This window comes from Theobroma umbraticum, unplaced genomic scaffold (genome assembly GCF_002168275.2).
Source record: "Theobroma umbraticum cultivar Fairchild unplaced genomic scaffold, ASM216827v3 scaffold_147.0, whole genome shotgun sequence".
Taxonomy (NCBI): Eukaryota; Viridiplantae; Streptophyta; class Magnoliopsida; order Malvales; family Malvaceae; genus Theobroma; species Theobroma umbraticum.
The window spans coordinates 6,145,292-6,167,442 of NW_018397259.1; the positions used below are offsets into that span (position 1 = coordinate 6,145,292).

Genomic DNA, 22,151 nt, shown 5'->3' on the forward strand with positions numbered 1-22,151 from the left:
CGCGCCATCTCCACTGGTACCAGCTTTAATGGTGGGAGTCTTAGGATTGGTGATCTTCGGTCCTACTTTGCAATCTATTCTAGAGTTTGTTCTGCCTTTATTTCAGGCAGGAGACTCGGACAGTGACTCTTTTTATGTTGTGATGGTGCTTGTTCTACTTCTGCTGTTGGTCCTTGTGCAGCTGCTTTCAACGTTCTTCCCCACTCTAAGCATGTTTTCCTCTCCTTCAGTTCAGCAGACAAGCAGCTCTGCCTTTGATGATGGGTTTGGATTGGGAACCTTACTCTTAGTTGTGCTCTTCTTAGTTTTGTATAAATTTTGGTCAGTTTGAGCCTTCCTCCTCCCACCTGAGACTAGTGTTCTGGGACCAATGTGTTGCTTGCTTTTGTATTTGTGTGTTCATGTAAAAGAGAACAAGACCAGGTTTCTGTGCTTTCAGTCAAATTGCAAGAGCACAAAAGATGTAACTAACAACATGTATAACGACAGAATTATTTTTCCTTTTTTAATTTTCTTTCCCTTGCTTTCAAATGAACTCAATTTGCATGGAGAAATGCTAGATTTGTCCTTGATCTAAACAATTAGGAAGTTGACTAGCTGAGGATTCAAAACCAAGTTAAACAACATATAGAGTACTAATGCTATGCGACTTAGCTTTTATCCTGTTGGATGTCAAAATATGTTGAGAGAAAGCATTTGAATCAGCAAACCAGGAATGTCTGCGGAGATCATGGCTTGGGTATTTGAATAACATAGTCAAACAGGTGAAGAAATAAAAATGAAAGAAATTAATGAGAATCTAAGTAAAGATGGTTGTGAAGACAAAAAGAAAAAGGTAGCTTCTGCCAGGAAAAAATATATACTACAACTAGCTAAGAAGAACAAGGAGTAGGCTGCAGTGGCTTAGGTGGGGAGCCAATATAAAACTCTGCATGAAAGACATATAAAGCAGTATGATTATTCATACTACAATAAGAATAAGGGAGCCATGGCCCCCTCTGCTAGTAACTACCATTCGTCCTGGAAGGCTGCTGGCAGGTAGGGTTGAAGGTTGTGAAGGAAAATAAAGTTTTAACACATTCAAGATAGACGAAATCAAAATGACTTAAAAGAAAGTGAACTGAACTTGAACCGACCGAATCTAAAATGACAAATCCCCAGACGGACCTGTTTCAGCCGACGCAGATACACAAAACCCGCACGGCCACACCTCTTCTGTAACCAACATCACCGTTCTACATTTTACCAAAAACCCTTTAAATAACCCAATGACTTCAAGTTCCACCCCCAAAACCCTGGTCCAAACCCTCCTCAAAACCCCACAATCTTTAAAAACCAAATCCCAAGCCAAAGAACTCCATGCCCAATTTCTCAAAACCCAACCTCACTCTCCTTCTTCAACTTCTATTCTCATTTCCATATACACAAATTTCAACCTTCTACACGACTCCCTCTTTCTCTTCAACTCCCTCAGCTCGCCTCCACTTCTTGCTTGGAAATCCGTCACCAAATGCTTTGCAAATTCTGGCCTTTTTCTAAATTCCGTAACTTATTTTGTTCAAATGCGTGGTCTAGGTATATACCCAGATCATAAAATGCTCCCTTTTGTTCTTAAAGCTTGTGCTTTTATAAAGAACTTGAGGTTGGGTGAGTCTATTCATGGTTGTATTATTAGGCTGGGTTTGGACTTTGATTTGTTTACAGGGAATGCCCTTTTGAATATGTATGCAAAATTTCAAAACTTGGAAGTGAACGGAGGACATAAAGTTTTCACCTTCAATATGCTTGATGGAATGCCAAAAGGTAATGAACTCTGCGGCAGATTAGCTCAAAAGAAGGGCAAAAATGTTTTTCAATTGGATAGTGTGAGAAAGGTTTTTGACATGATGCCAAAGAGGGATGTTGTTTCTTGGAATACGGTAATTGCAGGGAATGCACAAAATGGAATGTATGAAGAAGCTTTGACGATGGTTAGGGAGATGGGGAATGCTAACATGAAACCTGATTCATTCACTTTGTCTAGCGTACTTCCTATATTTGCAGAATATGTGGATGTAATGAAAGGAAAGGAGATTCATGGATATGCTATCAGACATAGGTTTGATTCTGATTGGTATATAGGAAGTAGTTTGATTGATATGTATGCCAATTGTTCTCGGATTGAAGATTCATGCCGTGTATTTAATCTGTTACCTCAAAGAGATGATATTTCTTGGAATTCGATTATTGCTGGGTGTGTACAGAATGGCATGTTTGATAAAGGTCTGAATTTATTTCACCAAATGTTAATAGCCAAAGTAAAGCCGAGGGATGTTTCATTTTCAAGTATTATGCCAGCTTGTGCTTATTTGACGACACTGCATCTAGGGAAGCAACTTCATGGATACATAATTCGAGGTGGATTTGATGATAATGTGTTTGTAGCCAGCTCACTTGTTGACATGTATGCCAAATGTGGAAACATCAAGGCAGCAAGGTGGATTTTTGATCAAATGGAATACCATGACATGGTTTCATGGACGGCTATCATCATGGGACATGCTTTGCATGGGCATGCTCATGATGCCCTTTTTTTATTCAAGCAGATGGAAATGGATGGGGTTAAACCCAATTATGTGTCTTTTATAGCTGTCTTTACCGCTTGTAGTCATGCTGGATTGACAGATGAGGCTTGGGGGCATTTCAATTGTATGACCCAGAATCATGGCATTACACCGGGCTTGGAGCACTATGCTGCTATGGCAGACCTTCTTGGTCGTGCAGGAAAGTTGGAAGAAGCCTATGAGTTCATCTCTAGCATGCATATTGCACCAACAGGTAGCATTTGGTCAACACTGTTATCTGCTTGTAGAGTCCACAAGAACCTTGAGTTGGCTGAAAAGGTTGCCAAAAAATTATTTGAAGTTGATCCAGAAAACGTGGGAGCTTACGTTCTGATGTCAAATATATACGCAGCTGCACAGAGATGGAAAGATGCAGCAAAGATGAGAATCTCATTGAAGAAAAAAGGTATAAGAAAGGAACCAGCTTGCACTTGGATAGAAGTTAAAAACAGGGTTCATACTTTCATATCAGGAGATAAATCCCATCCTCTTTATGAGAGAATATATAAGGCTCTGAAAGATCTTTTGGAACAGATGGAACGAGAAGGGTATATTCCTGACACGAGTGAGGTTTCCCATGATGTTGAGGAGGAGCAGAAGAAATACTTGCTATTTAGCCATAGTGAAAGATTAGCTTTAGCTTTTGGCATCATTAGCACCCCTACTGGGACAACCATTCGAATAACCAAAAATATTCGCGTTTGTGTGGACTGCCACACAGCTATAAAGTTCATGTCAAAGATTTCCCAAAGAGAGATAATTGTCAGGGATAATAGCAGATTTCACCATTTCAAAGATGGAAAGTGTTCATGCAAAGATTATTGGTAACAGGCTGGGAGTGAAACAATGTTGAGTTCTAAACCATTGATCATCCAAAGATGTAAGGAATCTTAAATGCAGTTTTCGCTCTAATTGTGAGCATACTGGAGAAGCAGTTAAGGAATTAGTCAGCCTATATTTCATGAACTTAATTGTTCCTTTTAGCAATGCCTTGTTGGAGCATTTGCTCAACTGGAAATTCAAGTGATTTACTATCCTTTTGCATTGAAAGAGCAAAAAGAGTTTAAGAAAAGAGAAGAATAGAGTGAAAAACAGTTCAAAATGTAAATTTTTTTTGACATATCGTTGCATATACAGGAATGCTTTTAATTGAAACGACAAGAAAATTTGTTATGGGCATATTGAACGTAGCTCATATGTAGGAAATATTATAACTAGCAGGACAAAGAATAGGATCCAGGGAATTGCAGATGCTGATTGGGGTTAAAAAATGAGGAAAAATTTCAGAAACGCAACATCCTAATTATCAATTCATCATGTATTACACCTGAATAAGAAATCAGCAAATAAAGTTATTGCTCTCAGTTACAATCAATACAGAGAAAACACAATGGAATATGAAACAACAGAGTTTGAAACAAATATGCAATGGTTCAAACCATTGTCTCCCAGTTTCACTGGCTTTTATTGTTACAAACACACATATTAATAACAATCATAATTTTAAGCTATCAAGCTGTTCTTCTCATCCCTTGCTGCAGCTTTAATCATTCACCATCATGGAAAAGCATTCCTTGAATGAACCATTCAACTTTAGGGTCCTGCAAAAACCACAGATATTCATTCGTTGGTTCCTCTCTAAGCTTAAAGCAATTAATGTTTTTCCTCTTTTTTTCCCAGATAACATATAACCCTGAAAATAAGTTGAAGCTTCATCTTGGAGGCAATGTTAATTGCCTTAAAACCCTAACAAGTTTTTGACCAATGGAGTAAACTGTTATTGTCATTTCAGAGCTTCTTTTGTTTTAAGCATTTACAAGGAAGAGGTAGTTTTGTATATGGTGTTGCAACTGTTATTTTGTTTGCCTCAAATAATAGATCAAAATATGAACGAGGAAAAAGTAACTCACCTTAACTGCAACCAAATAAAGCAGTCCATTTATTCTTCTTTGGCAAATCTGGGGCTGAAGGTAGCCTGATGGAATCAATTTCCTGGTCTGTAACGTGCATGATCTTTGGCCATTGTGTGCTTCCTGCATCTTCCTTTTGGCATTTTTCTATCAGCAGGGGACATTCATGAATCACCAAATGGAGGAGAGAAGTAGGCAGCCCATCCTCGGGAAAGGACCGAATCAAGGGACAATTGTCTAAATATAAGTCCTTGAGTGAGATGAGGCTTTTTAAGGTGCCTTTGGTACCTAGAGATTTTAGAATGGGGCATGAGGCAATCATCAGACACTCAAGTCCTGTTGGTAAACCTTCATCTGGCAACGATTCTAGCTTTGAACAGCCCCGGATAGAGAGCAACTTGAGAGAGGACAAGCTTTTCAATGACTCTTCTTCTTCAGACAAAGAAGTGAGGTCTTCGCAATCACTGATATACAAAGTCTTAAGTCCCGGAAGGTGGGGCAATTTTGGGAAAGAGGTTAGGTTTGAGATGTTTGAAATGACCAACGAGTAGAGAGTGTTGGTTCCCGGTATTGCCCTCACTAGTGTTCCATTAGAGCACGAGTCCAGAGCTAAATGCTGCAGACGTTGGGCGAACTGTGGGACAGGAAGGGCAGTTATGAGACCACACCCACTTATCTCCAGTTTCTGAGGAGCAAATATTTTAGGCAGCGCTTGTATGCTGGGGCAGTTTGCCATTTTCAATTCCAAAAGATTAATCAAAGTAGGCTTGAGTTGGCCTACTTGGTTGCCTTGACCATCTTGGGCAGTGAACATTCCTTCTTTCCAATCCTCCAGAACAAGATTGTCAATAAGTATTAAAAACATCAGAGGAGCCATCGGAAGAGCCTTCAATGAATCACACTTCTTTATCTTCAGAACTGTTAAATTTGGCATCAAATCCGGTACCTTCCTCAGCTTGGGGCAGTTTTTGATCTCTAGTCTACCCAATGAAAGACACTGAACTTCTGGCCATTCTTCCAATTCCTGCATCCCTTTGATGTAGAGCGCTCTAAGGCAAGGTAACTGGCCAACAGAGAGTGTTGTGCATTTAGTGCAATGACTTAAGGTAAGTCTTACTAAATTTTGAAGCACACCGTCTGTCATCCACGAAGGAAAATTAGAGCCCTTAAAGTGATGAAGTGCCAACTCTTTGAGATTTGAGTGAGGTTGCAGGTCTTTAAGGTCCCTCTCTGCTCTGACTTCATCTTGTTGGTTGACGTCTTGGCCACTCCACTCTAATACCAGCTTCTGAAGGCTCTCCTTCTCTTTTAGCTTTGCCTCAGCTGCATTCACTGCATTTTCCAGCTTCAAAATATGCAGTGTTTTTGTAAGATTGGCCATGTTCTTCAGCTCTTCAATGCCATGTCCACTTGTGCCACTGACTGGGAATGCATGCAAATTTTGCAAACTGGTTAAGTTTCCCATTCTTGGTGGCAGCATCTCACACTTGAACCAAAACATCTCATCTAGCTCAAGATGACGCAGGTTAACCAAGTTTCCAAGGTCCTTGGGCAATTCAAACAGCCAAAGGCACCCTAGGAGCTTAAGTGTCTGCAGATTGCAGAGGTTACATATTGAGTTGGGAAGCACTTTGATCTCTGTCCTAGAGAGATCAAGGTATCGTAATAGCTTCATATTTTCTATAGAGCTTGGCAATTCTGAGAGCGAGCTTGAACTTAGATTCAAAACACGAATGTATTTAAGAGAATGAAACATTTTGTCAAGCGCCTGCCCCAAGTTTTTCAAGGACTCACCAGGAAGTAGGAGTGTGCGCAGCTTCGAAGACGTTTTGATAATCTGCAAAGCGGGCTCCTCTACATCTTGACCAAGCAATGAGACATGACGAGTTTTTTCAGAGAGAATACGTGAATTGTTATCCTTGACTTGGCAGCAGTGGGGGCTTGATACTGATACAGCCAAGTCATGGATAAGGTCATGCATTCTGTATCTCTCCTTGCCATCAATGTTTAAAATTTGGAAGAAAGACCTCATTAGCAACTCATTAAAATATTCGATCCCAGTCTCGTCGACACTATTTTGGCCACTGGATTGAATAAATGCTTCAGCCATCCAATGCTTGACCAACTCCTGCCTGTCAAAAACATAGGCCTTTGGGAACATAGAGCAATATGCGTAACACTGTTTTAAATAAGAAGGTAGGTGGTCATAACTCAATTTTAAGGCAGGCAGAATTTTAGGCCTAGTGGGGTTCTGATCCTTCTCTAGCTCCCATATGCTATCTCTTAAGATTTGCTTCCATTTGTTTACATCAATATTACCACGCAGGACACCTCCCATTGCCTTCACTGCCAAAGGCAAGCCGTTACACTTTTCCACAATTTGCCTACCAAAGACTTCCAATTCTTTTCTGTGTGTATCAACCAATGAGTTACAGTCTTTGAAAGCAATTTTTTTAAACAATGACCAACATTCATCATCGGGCAAACATTCCAAACTATAAGGAGGTTGTGTTCCCATAATGTCTGACACCCTGGTGGTTCGAGTAGTGACCAAAACTGTACTGCCCTTACCTCCTTGTTTCAAGAGCTTTTGAAGTGGCTCCCACTCTTGGTAATCGTCAGTCCAAACATCATCTAAAACAAGCAGAAAACGTTTCCCACCTAAGAATTCTAGAAACCGTGACTCTAGGGTCCTGGTGGGTACGTCACTAGAATACTTCATTTCAGTGTGGAATTCTATCATTTCCTTAAGTATTCTTCCGAAATTGAAGTCAATTGTGACATGAACCCACATCCTAAACTCAAAATGATTCTTTACTCTTTCATCTGTAAAGATGAGTTGAGCAAGAGTTGTTTTACCTAAGCCTCCCATCCCAATGATAGGAATGACAGAAACATCACCTGTAGTATCAGATTCATTTGATAGCATCCGATTTATTAATTTATCCCTATCAGATTCTCTACCAACGACATCTGTACTGTCTACAAAGAAAGTGGTGTGTGGAAGGTTTGGGGGCTTTCCACCATCACTACTTTCTTTGAGATGGAAATCGTTTTTCTCTTTAGCAATCACATCAAGTCTTGCTGAAATTTCTTTGATCTTATGTGCAGCACTGGATTTATTTATAAGGTTGATAGGAGCTCGGATTTTGCGAACCTGCTGCTTTCTCTTCCAGAGGAAAGTTTCTGTTGCAAGAGTGTCCAATATGTCCTCTGCATCACAAGCTACATCTCTGAGCTTTCCAAGCCAATCTCTCAAAGATTCACCACAAGCTGCATCCAGTTGTCTCTGCTCAGCATCTTTAAGCACAGCTGCAATTGCGGTTAGATTGCTTGACAGATTTTTCACCTCCTCCTCAACATTCAGGATCGCCAGAATTTCTCCTTCGATCAAGGACGCAGCAGTGTCAACGATATGGTTCACGATGGGTCCCACAATAATAGAAACTGGATCAGCCATAAGCACTTGAAGCAGAACTCCTACAAGGAAAAAAAAGCATCAATATGTATGTATGGGTTTTTTTTCCCCATTCATTTTGTTAATTACAGGAGAACTCACCAGCAAGAAACTATGTCAAAACTGTGAAAGAAGTCAGTTCAGTTGGAACTCGGAACTAGATGGCTTGTGTTGTCTGATTTCTGTGAAAGAGTGGACAAGAAACCAGCAAGAAAATATGTCAAAGACTGAATAAGAAGTCAGTTGGAACAGAACAAATATTTGCTTTGTTTTATTTGGTTCGTGGTTCTATGGTTATATGGACACGTTCAGACTTTGGCCACTACAAGGACCCCTTCAAATCTGGTACGGGGGCAGGTTCGAAGCAACTTCGGCTCCACTTCTTCGCTAAAGTCAAGTCCCTTACATGGTGCTGACGACAAGGGTGAGTAAACCAGATGCGATTATTCAGCAAATAGACAAAGCAAGGTCCACCAAAGCTTCGTCCTGTCTCTTTCACACTTGTCCTCCTCTGGTCAAACCACTAGGGACCATGACTCTTTCTTTCCTCTTATTGCTTTCTTCACGTTGTTATTTTTCTTCTTGAGCAGTTAATCAATCAAATACTCGAATGTACTTTTCAAATTTATTATTATATTTTTATGATTAACGAAAAGTAATTCTGAATTATACCATATTTAATCCACCTCCGTTTTTATATATTAAAAAATTGATATATTTAAAATGATTTGACTTTTATAACCTTTAATTAAAAAAAATTTATATATTTTTTATTTTAAATAAATTTTTATATTTTTATTTTAAGTTAAATAAATCTTTATATTAATTGTAACCTCTAACTACCCGTATTAATCTATTTCCATGGAAAAGTATGAAGTCTTGGGTCCCAGTTTAGGCGTGTCAGTATGGTAGGCTGGAGGACCAGATTGAATTATCACAACGCGTTTGCAGACGGGGTCTACCTACTCGTCTTAATCTCTTTCTCGGAAACGGTATGAAGTCTTGGGTCCGAGTTTCGGCGTGAGAGTACGGCAGGCTGAAGGACCAGATTTAATAATCACAGCGCGTTTGCTGACAGGGTGCAGCAAGGCTCCGACGCTATATTTGGTTTTCCCAGGATACCTTTCTAGGGTCTCAAGGGGAACATAACCAATGAACTTCAGAAAGAAGAAGGTTGTAGCAGCAGACAACAAAGAAGTCTTCCTTGAGCACAAGAGAAAGGTTCGTTTTCTCTCTCCCTCTCTTTCCCTGGTTCTTGTACTTCCATGCATTTAAATCAAGGATAAGTAAGTGGATGATTAAAACATATGGCAAGTTACTGAGAAAATTAAAGATTTTGATTATTATCTTTTCCAACAAACTCATCATGCAGAAAGCTTGGGAAGATGCATCAGGTCACAAATGCTTCACGTTGTATCCAAGGTCACTCTACATCACTTGGGGTGGCCGTGAAAATTGGATTTGGAACAGTTTCAAAGATACAAGGTGAGATTCAGGGGAATTTTTTTCCATTGAAATCGTTGTTTTGTCGATTGCTGTATCTTCATGGTTGTAAATCGTAACGAATCTCTTGATTTGCAGTGATGAAAACATCGAAGTAGCCAAACTAAGCCATGTATGTTGGCTGGATGTGAGAGGAAAATTCAAACTATCGGACCTTTCCCCTGGAACTTCATACGAGGTTGTGTACCAAGTCAAGTTGACAAAAGGGGCATCTGGTTGGGAACTCCCTATCAAGCTGAGATTATCCCTTCCTAATGATAGAGTCCAAGAAAGGCAAGTCAGCCTTCTGCAGAAGCCTAGAGGGCAATGGATAGAGCTCAACGTCGGCAACTTCAGTACAGATGAGAATGGAGAAACAAGTGAAACAGGAGAAGTTTGCTTTGATCTTTATGAACATGGGGGCCACTGGAAAAATGGTCTTGTTATCAAGTGTGCCATTTTAAGGCCTAAAAACTGAACTATATGCTTGAAAGGAAAGAAAATACCTCTTGTGTTCAGTATGGAATAGCAAACTAGTTAACTACTTCTTCACATTTTTGCATTCATGCTTGTTGTACTTGTCATGTTTTTGTTTAGTAGGATGATTTCGTTCAACTGAATTACATTGTGGGTACTGTCTCTGTATAAAGATCTGAGGTGCCATTCATTTATAAAGTTCATATAACAAAATCAAATTGGTTCAATTCAAGTTACAATGCCTTGCTGAAAACTACAGAGTGGGAGGATATAAGATGTTCTCGACAACAAATAACCCTAGTCCAACAATCCACCTGAGTATCAAAACAACAATCAATCAATCAAGTGTATCTTACAACACTTCCAACATAGTTGCCCACCACATGCCCACCTGTGCACATTGCATTAAATACAATATCAGCAGTCCTGTTCATCCTTTCAAAACCAGAAGCGCCATTGAATTATGCTAGCTCCGTACAGCATTGTTGCAATGATGCAGAACGAAAATCAAACAAATCAGGATACATGAAGCTAGTTCGTTGGTATGTTCTTCCAACAATCTTACATGGAGTTATACATAGCAGATTTCCTGGCTTACCAGGGGCAGCACCTTTGATCATCACAACTTGAATTGTCAGTTTTCACAATCTTGAGCTTCCAGATCTTTCTTTTGCTTCCAGCCGTCCTGCCAGGCATTTTGTTTCCCTTGTGTACACGGCCACATGTTGTTCTGCAACCAATAGACACCAACACTCTATGATTGTTGGAACTATGGGTCATTTTACATCTTTCAATAATTAAGCACTTAATTCTGCCTGTGCAAAAATCGGGAGAAAAATTAAAGTAGGTATAAATTCCACCCACAAGGAATTTGAATTGCCAAAACACCAACAACCATGTTATTGCCAAAGAACTTTCAAAATATTTGAAGAAATTAAACATTAAGTATTTGGCATTGCTTTGCTAAAAACTGATTGATAGCAAAATAATATAACTAGAATAAAGGACATATACTGACCAACATAAATAAAAAGTTTAAAGAGGACATAGATGTACCAATTCTAAAATCTGACTAAAATGTGTCTATGAAAGGAATCACTGAATGTAGCTATTTGTTCTGCTTACAACCACTAAATAAAATAACAGGAACAAAAGACAGTAATAAAAATATGGGAAGAGGTAACATCAGATTTATCCTAAACTTTGTCAAAAATATCTTTATGATATGAGCCCTTGAACATAGCTCAACCTAACATTAATGTCAGCTCAACATACCAAGAAGCATCTATATATGATAATTCTCATTTCCAACAAAAACAAGACCAATGCATATAGGCATCATATGTAGAAGCAGCTTGATTGGATAATTATTCACATACCTTGGATTGATATATGTGTGTTTAAGTAAAATTAGAATGGTTACAAGTACATGCAGTTCACGTTTAATCTTATAAAGTATGGTAAAGCTTACCTGAATTACCTCTCCTTTTTCTGTGCGTTTTTTCCACCCAAGAGAAACCATACTTAGTTTTGGATGAATGCAACTACACATGTGGCTTTGTTTCCTAGAGAATTTCTGTTCAATTTTCCAGTGTACTTGCTTGGAATGGCCGACTTTTATTGCCATCTCCTAGGAATTAAATAGCTTGCTTTGTCTTCTAAAACAGCATTGGAAGGAATCTTTTCATCTAAGTTACTATATATACTTTTAAGGAATCTTTGCTAGGATTAATGGCCCAATTTTATCAACAGTTTCAGATATTGATCAAATGAAATTCAAACTTCTATGTGATTATGCAGCAAAGGAGAAAAGAAATGAAGTATGGTTTGCATTATGGTTGTCAACGGCTAGAGTACTCGAACCCTAACCCTATAAAAAATAAATTACTTGAATCTTACTAACTACTCGAATAATTTTTAAATATTACTTTAACAATTAACTTTAATACGATTCCGTATTACCTATAATGTACGTAATCCGGTTTTAAAAATTCTAATTATTAAAAAAATGGATTAGAATACTATTTCACAAGTAGCCCATTATCTGAACCGATCTGTACTCGTGTGTGTCATATATAATAATTTTCTCTTACATATTTCAATAATTTACTTACATTAAAATTAATAAAAACACATAAATAGTAAAATTTAAAATTTAAATTTATTAAAAACAAAATCTTCAAACGTAATATAAATTTTATTAAGTTGTTATAATTTTTTTAATTAATGTTAACACAAAATTTAGCGGGCGAGTGGACGAGGAGAGAGAACGGGCGATGGGGGGGGGAGCGCGCGAGAGGGAGCGAGAGACGCAGGGGCGGGGAGCGGGCGAGGGGCGGGGGGAAGGGGGGGGCGGAAACCCGGGTTTTTGAGAGCTGCGAGGCGGATCGGGGAACTTCACGTCAGGGGGTGGGTCGGGACAAACACCTCGGTGGGGTGTTGATGCGCGTGTGGGACGCGTGGAGGAGGGGCACGGAGGGCGGTCGAGAATCCCGGACATTCGTGCTGTGTCCTTGTGACCACGGGGGGCTTCTTCGGGGGTAAAGTAAATATGTTTATATTTAAAGTGTATATATACTAAAAGTATTTTAATATATTATATATAATAGTAATTATATTTTTTATAAATGAACTCATTGTATATAAAGTATATATACTAAAAGACATTATAGGTCAATTAATAATCATAATTTTCTTAATTAATTTAATTAACTATATGAGTTTATCCTTAATTATATGAAATTAAAAAAAATAACTAAGTTTCAAAATTATTGTAATCTCATAACTTCGCTTTAGATTTATATGTTATAAGTTTATACAAACAAAGGTATATATATTATAATTTTATGAGTTATAATTTTTGTAATGTTAACACAAAATAGAAAGTAAATATATTTATATTTAAATACGTATATATATATATACACACACACACATTAAAAGCATTTTAATATATATATAATAGAATTATATTCCTTATAAATGAATCAATATAATAAAGTAATAATTAAAAGATATACAGGTAATTAATAATTATAGTTTCATAATTAATTTAATTAACTATGTAGGGTTTGTCCTTAATATATATAAAAAAGAAAATAAGTTTTACAACTATTCTAATCTCACAACTTCTCTTAAATTTATATATTATAAGTTTATATAAACAAAGTATATATATTATAATTAATAATTTTATAAGTTATAATTTTGTAATGTTAACATAAATCAAAAGTAAATATGATTATATTTAAAGTATTATATACTAAAAATATTTTAATATATATATACTAGTAATTATATTTCTTACAAATTAATACAATATATAAATTATATATTTAAAGACATTGTAAGTTAATTAATAATAATAATTTTATAAATTAATTTAATTAATTATATGAATTTATTCTTAATTTATGAAATTAAAAAAAATACTTATGGTTCAAAACTATTCTAATCTAAAAAGCTTGCTTTTGAGTATATATATTATGTATAAAGATAATAGTATATAATTATAATTAATAATTTTATAAATTATAATTTTTGTAATTTAAATAAAATAAAAAGTAAATATTTATATTAAAAGTATATATTAATACTAATTATATTCTTGTATAATATGATATGATATTCTATTATTTAAACATAATTAACAATTTAATGATTTTTTAATTTAAATAATAATGTCATCTATTAATAATTAGAGTAATCATTTTTCCTATATTGTTAGTTTTTAACAAAAAAATACTTTTAAAGTTGAAAAAATTGTATATTTTAATTTAATTATTAAATAATAATAAAATATTTACAAATAATAATCGAGTTCGGTAACGGGTATCAAGGGTGATGTATGAACCTACTCGAACCAGATACAAAGTGAAATCATTACCCAATTTGTCTCAAGTCTAATTATAAGATACCCTAATCCTATATAATCAATCAATATTCGCAAATATCTATAACCGTGTAACCATTATCATCCCTAATTTGCATGAAACTCAAGAAAACAATTAATTTAAATATTTTTTGGTATAAAAAATATTAGAAAGTATAAGGTACTCACCTTTACAGAAAACAAATCAATGAATCCGTGCTTTGTTGTTTGGCACATCTGCGTGGAAGATAGATTGATGGAATCGATTTCCAGGTCCGGAACATGCATGATCTTTGACCATTCTGTAGCTCCTGCATCCTCTTTTTGGCATTCTTCTATCTCTTGGGGACACCCATGAATCTTCACCTGTTGGAGAGAGGGAGGAAGCCCCTCTGCAGGAAAGTATTGGGTCAAGGGACAATCCTCCATATACAAGTCCTTGAGAAAAAGGAGGCTCTTTAAGGTCTCTTTGGCACCTAGAGACTTTAGCATTGGGCATGAGCCAATCATCAGACACTCAAGTGCTGTTGGTAACCCTTCATCTGGCAATGATTCAAGCTTTGAACAGCCTTGAATTGAGAGCAATTGGATAGAGGACAGGCTTCGCAATGAACCTTTTTGTTCAGACAAAGAAGTGAGACATTTGCAATCACTGAAGTACAAAGCCTTAAGCGCTGGAAGAAGGGGCAATTTTGGGAAAGAGGTTAGATTTGAGATGTTTGAAATGACCAGGAAGCAGAGAGAATTCGTATTAGATATTGCCCTCACTAGTGTTACGTTTGAACATGTGTCTAGAGCTAAATGCTGAAGACGCTGGGCGAACTGTGGCTCAGGAACGGCACTTACAAGTTCATATCCACTTATCTCCAGTTTTTGTGGAGCATACAGTTGAGACAGTTCTCGGATCTTGGGGCAGTTTACCATTTTCAATTCTAAAAGACCAATCAAAGCAGGCCTGGGTTGGCCTACTTGGTTGCCTTGATCATATTGGGCGATGCAACTTCCTTCTTTCCAATCCTCCAAAACAAGATTGTTAATAAGTATTAAAAGCATCAGAGAGGGAGCCATTGGAAGAGCCTTCAATGAGCCACACTTCTTTAGCTTGAGAACTCTTAAATTGGACATCAAGTTAGGTACCTTCCTCAGCTTGGGGCAGTTTATAATATGTAGCGTACACAGTGAAGTGTATTGATCTTCTTGCCAATCCTCAAGCTCCTGCATCCCTTTGATATAGAGCTCTCTAAGGCAGGGTAACTGGACAAGAGAGATTATTTTGCACTTAGTGCAATGATTTAAGGAAAGTGTAACCAAATTTTGGAGCAGACCATCTGTCATCCAAGAAGGAAAATTAGAGCCTACAAAGTGACGAATTGCCAGCTCTTCGAGATTTGGGTAACGTTTGAGGTCTTTAAGGCCCCTCGCGGCTTCGACTTTATCTTGTTCGTTGAAGGCTCTCCCACTCCATTCTAACACCTGCTTCTGAAGACTCCCCTTCTCATTTAACTTTGAGTCTGCCTCATCCACTGCTTTTCCTAGCTTTAACATGTGCAGTGAAGTAAGATATGCCACGTCCTTCAGTTCTTTAATTCCATGTCCGCTTGTGTCACTAGCAAGAAATGCGCTCAAGTTTTTTAGAGTGGTTAAGTTTCCCATTTTTGACGGTAGCATCCTGCAGTTGAACCAAAATATCTCATCTAGCTCAAGATAACGTAGGTTAACCAAGTTACCGAAGTCCTTGGGCAATTCGAAGGGCCAAAGGCACCCTAGAAGTTTTAAGTGTCTGCAGATTGTAAAGGTTACACATTGAGTTGAGAAGCACTTTGATCTGTGCTCTAGAGAGGTCCAGGTATCTTAGTGGCTTCAACTCTTCAACAGAGCTTGGCAATTCTACAAGAGTGCCTGAATTTAGATCCAAAACACGAATGTATTTTAGAGAATGAAACATTTTTTGATAACTTATTAACCAGTAACCCTACAAACAGAAAAAGTTATTGATCAATATGGTTTGCTTAATTCATTTTCTCCTGCATGGAAAGATGACACAAGAACTCACCAGCAAGAGAATATTTTAAAGATAAATTAAGAACTAAGTTGAGCTGGAATATATATCATTCAGTTTCTTGTTCTGTCTATATATAGAAAGATTCAGACACGGCAGGGACCCCAGAAAACTAGGTGAGTTTTACTACGAAATCTCCTCCTTGCAGAAGTGAAGGACCTCAAATGTCAGTAGTACTGATGATGCATGGACCTCGTGAAAGAAATTACTTGGACATGCTATATTTGATTTAACTCAACCGAAGGTAGTAATATATCCTTTGTGACTCTAAAATAGTATTTTCTTCTTTTGGTAGGCAGATGGTGCCATATTGCAAGCCATCCTCACTGATTGCCCCAACTTAATAATTTTTTTTAAGGTCAAAGTTTTCATCTTTGCTATAGGGAAGGGGTATAATAGCTGACATTTTATTGAGAAGTGCTGCTAATGTCTGTGGACTGCATGAAACTTTCTCTACTACTGCCACTCTGTGAATAATGTAACTACTTATGATAACACCTCTAGTTCATGCTGTTGCCTAGTTCCCAATCCTTTTGAAATGGATTTAATCACTGCATTAATACTTTTTTTCTTTATGTGCAAATAGGTACGCATATACATATATTTGGGTGCAATATTAAAAAAAAAAGGGAAAAAAGATATGAAATGAAGGTCAAAGACTCAAGCCTGTGTGAAAATGGTACATATCTCTTTCCTAGAAAAGGTTGCAAGTCCTGGCTTCAGTTTAGGCATGGAGATAATTACTATTCAGTGTGTACTGTAACCAAATAATTGCGAAGCAAAAGTAAAAATACGTGTTTGATGATAAATATGGCATTAAGACATTTAGAAGGCAGTTAAAAATAGAATAAAGAGATGGACCACGTTCCAACATTCTAGATGAGTTGAATGCTTCAGTGGATTTCCCAGAAAACATCTGGAGAAAGTCCTGGGAAGAGAATATAATTTCAAAGTCTTGCAATGGGTTCCCAGGATCAAACAAGTTGATGATAACGATGGCTTCCAGAAATGTTTCACCCTTCACGTGTGTTTCCGTAGTCTTATGCACATCCTCTGAATATTTGCAGAGAAATTATTTTTCCTCCACTAATGGTTGTTTCCACCCCATCCTGCACTCACAAGTTTCAACTGTTTAATGGTCAATGGTAAATGCACGCAAAAGTGTTACTTCCGCGAATTTTCACTTTTGAATGAAAGTTGAGATCACCCAATGCAATCTTTCGGACAAAACTCATGACCTTACTGTAGAATTTGCCCTCAGGATCAAAGTTGCATCTTGCACGCAAATCAACTTCATTAGTGGCTAATTAACAAATTCCAATAGAGAAGAATTTAATTAGTAGTAATTTTTCGGAACCTTGTTCTAAGTAAGTCACAGTGTTGCTCTATCCTCACACGTCTCGGAAGAAACAGTAGATTTCCATACTAATTGACTACAGATAGAGGCTAAATTAGATGAAAAGACTTAAGAGTAAGTTTCTTGGTACCTTCGTTTATGTTGCAGCTCCTCCTCTTTCTGTTTCTGACCTCGTTTTAGCTCTTTTCGACGTTGTTCTTTATATGTCTAAAGAGTATGTATATCTTTGCTTTTGTTGTGAACATATCCCATGGATTTGAAGAGGAAGGCGGTAGCAACTGACACCAATAAGGTCTTGCCTGAGCACAAGAGGGAAGGTTTGTATTCCTGCCTCGAGCCCTGTCCTGTTTTCTATATTACTACGTGCAACAAAGTTGAATTGAAAAAACACGTCAGTGAATGATATAATCTGTGAAACTTAGACATTGATTAATTTCTGGTCCAACCCATCATGCAGAAAACTTGGAAGGATGCAACGTCTGGTCACAATGCTTCGTACTGTATGCACGATCACTCGACATCTGTTGGAGTCAACATGACTGTTGGATTAGGGACAGTTTCAAAGAAACATGGTGAGATTTAGAGAATATTTTTCAGGGGGATTATTGTTTTGTGGCTGTCGATTGCCACTCAGTCATGCTTGTGATATGTCTCGTGATATGCAGTGATGATGAAATTGAAGTAGCCAAACTAAGAACTGTATGTTGGCTGGATGTGCGAGGGAAGTTCAAAATATCAGACCTTTCCCCAGGAACTGTATATGAAGTTGTGTACGTAGTCATGTTGATGAAAGGGGCATCGGGTTGGGAACTCCCTATCAAGGTTATCTCTCCCTGATGGTAAAGTTCAGGAACGGTAAGTTAGTCTCTTGCAGAGGCGCAGAGGGCAATGGACGGAGCTCAGTCTTGGCTACTTCTGTGCAGAGGAGATGGAGAAACAAGAGACTTTTGCTTTGATCTCTTTGAATTTGGATGCCATTGGAAAAATGGACTTGTTATCAAGGGTGCCATTTAAGGTCAATAAACTGAATCATTGATTTAATATAACACAAAGAATGGAAAAGAAAAATACCTGTTCTGTTTAGCATGGGAAAAATAGCAAAATTTTAACCACTTTCCAAACTTCCCATTCATGCTTGTTGCAGCTGTCATGTTATGATCATATCTTTCAACTGGATTACCTTATGGGTACTGTCTCTGTATAAATACCTGAGATATCATTCATATTTATGATTCCATATCAAACTCTTTGAACTTTAGTGTCAAAATGCACGTATCCAAAGTAAACATTGAATGAGATAAAGTTGGCATGACATAACCAAATTGGTTCAGTGCAAGGTACAATGCCTGCTTAACTTACAAATACTTTTAAATAGCTGAAAGTAGGATTAGACCTTCTCCTCACAGACCCATGGGGGGATATAAAATATTGTTTAACAACAAATAACCCTAGTCCAACACTCGAGTAACTAAACAACAAACAACCACTCAAGCATACTACTATCATCACTTATGAGACAGCATTTGTTTAACACCACCTGCCCTCAGATGTACATTATGTTCACAATGTCAGCAGTCCCCTTCACTCTTTCAAAACCAGGAGTGCCATTGAATCATGCAAGTTCACCATACTAGTGACAAGTATCACAAAATCTTCATTTACAAAAACAAGCTATATGTGTAACACAGGCACAGAGATGACGAGATTCAATTCAACTGAACTGATCTACTATAATGTAATCACTCTCACAGTCATTATGCCAATAAATATTTAAGTCATTACAATAGCAGGTCATAAAATTTCAAAAACTAATGAAAATCCTGCCATAGAAATTCTGGCGGTCCTTCCTGTCAGAGGAGCACTTGCACTGCTACACTTTTGAAATACAAAACACCTAGAATACCCAGAACTCAGTCCATTTTTTTTTTTTTTGAAATGTGGATATTTGTATTAAAGGGTAGAAAGCTACTGGTGGGAGATGAAGAAACTTTTCACCCATTGAAACATCCTTAATCCTTGCATTGCAAGGTCTACCCTGCCCTGAAGTACATCTCAAAAAAACACAAAGAGCGGCCCAGACATCCATGATGACACATGAAGAGACCTCACCGAGGAGAGGGCATACATGTTAGTCCCACTATGCCTCAACTCAAGTGCATCACAAAAAATCCAATCGATCATGGTAGCTAGTCATGCACACTCCAGATCTTATGTGCTTCCGTGGACCTCCTCCAGTAAATCGTTTGGTCTCAGGATTCCTTCTTTCGCCAGAGCATCTGCCAGAACTCAGTCCAATTATTGGCGACACCCAATTTCAGATTAAAATATGTCAAGAAATCCAAGTTTGATCAACACTATCGTCCACCTTGTCAGGCTCCACAATTCACATGAAAGGCTGCTGTATGACTCTCATGAAAAGATGACAAGGCACCAACTCTCTCTCTCTCTTTCTCTAGTGGACTTTGATCTCTCCTGCTTTACCCTATCCTGTTCCACTGTCTCTCATATTCACCTTTTCTGGCTTTGTATATCTCATGAATTCATGACAAGGCACTGCACACCCTCTCCTCCTTTTGTGCATACCACTAACCCAATATGCATTACTCTATCATCCGAAGTCAAGTTTGAGTTTGTTTTTCACAGTATGGGTTCGAAATTGCAAGAAATAAGACAGATATGTAGCTCTAATCAGAGGGATTTTGACTCCCTTGCAAGAATAGAGTGACCATGAATGAGAAATAAAAATACTTACAAAGAAAGAAAAATGTAATTAACTAAGTATCGTACAGGGTTGCATTCATCATAGAAAGAAATAACAAAAGAAGGAACAGCATATCTATTACCAGCCTCCTATGGTATGAGTAGAGGCACTTCAGATGGTACAAAGGATACATATTCTACAATTCAGCAGAGGGAACACATACACTAAGAATAACAATATTGAGAAGTAGAATTGACTGATTAATTTAAGAACTTTGCAAATTGAGGAGCCATTCCCAAATTCAGGAATCAACTCAAAAAAATGGTAAACTTAAACTTAAAATCATACAACAAAGAATTCATCAAAAGATTCCTCAACTGAAATACTAAACTTCTACTACAAAAAGTAGAAACATTATACAGGATTTAGCATTTTTAATGATGCAAGACTAACCAAAATCAAATAAGTTACAATACATGAAATTAATTCTTTGGTATGTTCTTCCCAACAATCTTAGCTGGAGTTATACGTAGCAGATTTCCTGGCTTACCAGGGACAGCACCTTTGATCATCACAACTCGAAGCTCATTGTCAATTTTCACAATCTTGAGCTTTCGGATCTTTCTTTTGCTTCCTCCCATCCTGCCAGGCATTTTCTTCCCCTTGTATACACGGCCAGGTGTTGTTCCAGCACCAATAGACCCCAACGCTCTATGACTCTTGGACCCATGGGTCATTTGACCTCTTTTAAAATTATGGCGCTTAATCCCACCTGTGTGAAATTTGGGGAAAAAATATTAAGATATTAAATTCCATCCCTAAGGAATTTGAATTACCATTACAACAAGATCCAGATTTGCGAAGGAATTTCAACATCTTTGAATAAAGGACAGTTAGCAATATAATATAACTAGAACACAACATACTAACCCAAATATATAAAGCATTCAAGGAAAAAAAAACATAACTTCAAATAAAGAAAACAATAGATATACCAATTAAAAAATTTGCAATTTGATCAACATGACATTGTAAGTTTAAGACATGAGCAGACATTCCGGATGAAGCTATGATTCACACAAAACTAATTCACTTCAAAAAGCATACAGGTATGTATGTTATCATAAAGAGGGGATTCATACAATTATATCTGAAAGATCATACATTTGCTCATCCTCCAACATATCAAATAAAACTAAATTAAACATGGCCAAAAAAACAAACACCACTACTTTTATTAGCAATTCTAAGAACCATAAGGCAAAACCACCAATTAATCATCACCTTGCAAATGCAACCAAAAAGAATAAACAAACAAAAAAATCTAACCTTGAAATCCTTTCCCAATAGTAGTCCCAGAGACATCAACAAGATCACCTTCCTTAAAAATCTCTTCAACAGCCAACTTCTGACCAACCTCAAACTCCTCCACACTTTGCAACCTAAACTCTTGCAAATGCCTCATGGGAATAACACCACCTTTCTCCAAATGGCCCAACTCAGGCTTTGTCAACTTCTTATCTCTAACTCTCCTATACCCAACTTGAACAGCATCATAACCATCAGTAGCCGAGGTCTTAAGTTGGGTCACTATATTTCCTTCTCTAAAACCGACTACAGTCACTGGAACGACTGTGCCATCAGTTTCAAAGTAACTCATCATGCCAAGCTTTGTGCCCATTACTCCAACGCCTGCTTCCATGCTCATTGAGACTCTATGGGAAAAGGACCTTTTTTGGGTGGTTTTGAAGGCAAAAGAAAAAAGGGTTTTTGTGGGTTTGGAGAGAAAAGAAGATTTGAGGGAGATAGGAGGAGAATTTTGGCAGCAACGGCCTAAGGAAGGGAGGGATAAGGAAGCAATTGGCATGGTTTTTTCTGGGTTTGGTTTGCAAGAAAGGAAATTTGAGAGAAAAAAGCTCAGAAGAAAAATGGAAGCTTATGGCCTTATCCTTGGAGGCAAAACTAGGAAGAGGCAAGCCGCAAGCGATCTAGTGTTGTTGGAAGCATTGGATGGTTTATGGGACCATTGGTTTTTGAAGGTTAGCAAATTTATTTCATTCTTGGGGAATATGAGTGGAAGCAATAACAAGAATATTTATGGTGGAACATCTTTCACAATTTCTTTTAGAACTGAATCTATTTATCTTCAAACAATAATAAACCTGAATGATGAGTGTTTTGGTAATTTAATTTATTTTTTAATTACCCTTTCTTTAATAATTTCCTTCTTTATC

At 37.4% G+C, this 22,151-nt stretch overlaps 5 protein-coding genes and 1 pseudogene across 5 annotated transcripts; 3 read left to right on the forward strand and 3 right to left on the reverse strand.

The window, feature by feature from the left end:
• Nucleotides 1-345: 345 nt before the first annotated feature.
• LOC110415450 (Tetratricopeptide repeat (TPR)-like superfamily protein) lies at nucleotides 346-3,755 on the forward strand. Its single transcript, XM_089783273.1, has one exon. It carries the CDS (start codon nucleotides 1,269-1,271, stop codon nucleotides 3,429-3,431), a length of 2,163 nt encoding a protein of 720 aa, XP_089639399.1. The 5' UTR covers nucleotides 346-1,268; the 3' UTR covers nucleotides 3,432-3,755.
• A 129-nt stretch (nucleotides 3,756-3,884) lies between these two features.
• Nucleotides 3,885-8,249, reverse strand: LOC110415449 (putative disease resistance protein RGA3). The gene is made up of 3 exons (XM_021427113.2): nucleotides 8,073-8,249; nucleotides 4,514-7,993; nucleotides 3,885-4,204 (listed from the first exon to the last, which is right to left on the reverse strand). Exon 2 carries the CDS (start codon nucleotides 7,971-7,973, stop codon nucleotides 4,515-4,517), a length of 3,459 nt encoding a protein of 1,152 aa, XP_021282788.1. The 5' UTR covers nucleotides 7,974-7,993; nucleotides 8,073-8,249; the 3' UTR covers nucleotides 3,885-4,204; nucleotide 4,514.
• Nucleotides 8,250-8,970: 721 nt separating this feature from the next.
• Nucleotides 8,971-10,101, forward strand: LOC110415345 (protein PHLOEM PROTEIN 2-LIKE A1-like). The gene is made up of 3 exons (XM_021426968.2): nucleotides 8,971-9,191; nucleotides 9,343-9,455; nucleotides 9,552-10,101. Exons 1-3 carry the CDS (start codon nucleotides 9,123-9,125, stop codon nucleotides 9,928-9,930), a joined length of 561 nt encoding a protein of 186 aa, XP_021282643.1. The 5' UTR covers nucleotides 8,971-9,122; the 3' UTR covers nucleotides 9,931-10,101.
• Nucleotides 10,102-10,233: 132 nt separating this feature from the next.
• On the reverse strand, nucleotides 10,234-15,745 carry LOC110414889 (uncharacterized). The gene is given in 3 exon segments (XM_089783362.1): nucleotides 10,234-10,744; nucleotides 13,990-15,576; nucleotides 15,578-15,745. Coding segments are annotated over 3 exon segments (1,773 nt in total). The 3' UTR covers nucleotides 10,234-10,726.
• Nucleotides 15,746-17,466: 1,721 nt separating this feature from the next.
• Nucleotides 17,467-18,230, forward strand: LOC110415792 (protein PHLOEM PROTEIN 2-LIKE A1-like; annotated as a pseudogene).
• A 1,939-nt stretch (nucleotides 18,231-20,169) lies between these two features.
• LOC110415363 (Ribosomal protein L3 family protein) lies at nucleotides 20,170-21,997 on the reverse strand. The gene is made up of 2 exons (XM_021426990.2): nucleotides 21,247-21,997; nucleotides 20,170-20,689 (listed from the first exon to the last, which is right to left on the reverse strand). Exons 1-2 carry the CDS (start codon nucleotides 21,782-21,784, stop codon nucleotides 20,400-20,402), a joined length of 828 nt encoding a protein of 275 aa, XP_021282665.1. The 5' UTR covers nucleotides 21,785-21,997; the 3' UTR covers nucleotides 20,170-20,399.
• Between the last annotated feature and the right edge of the window lie 154 nt (nucleotides 21,998-22,151).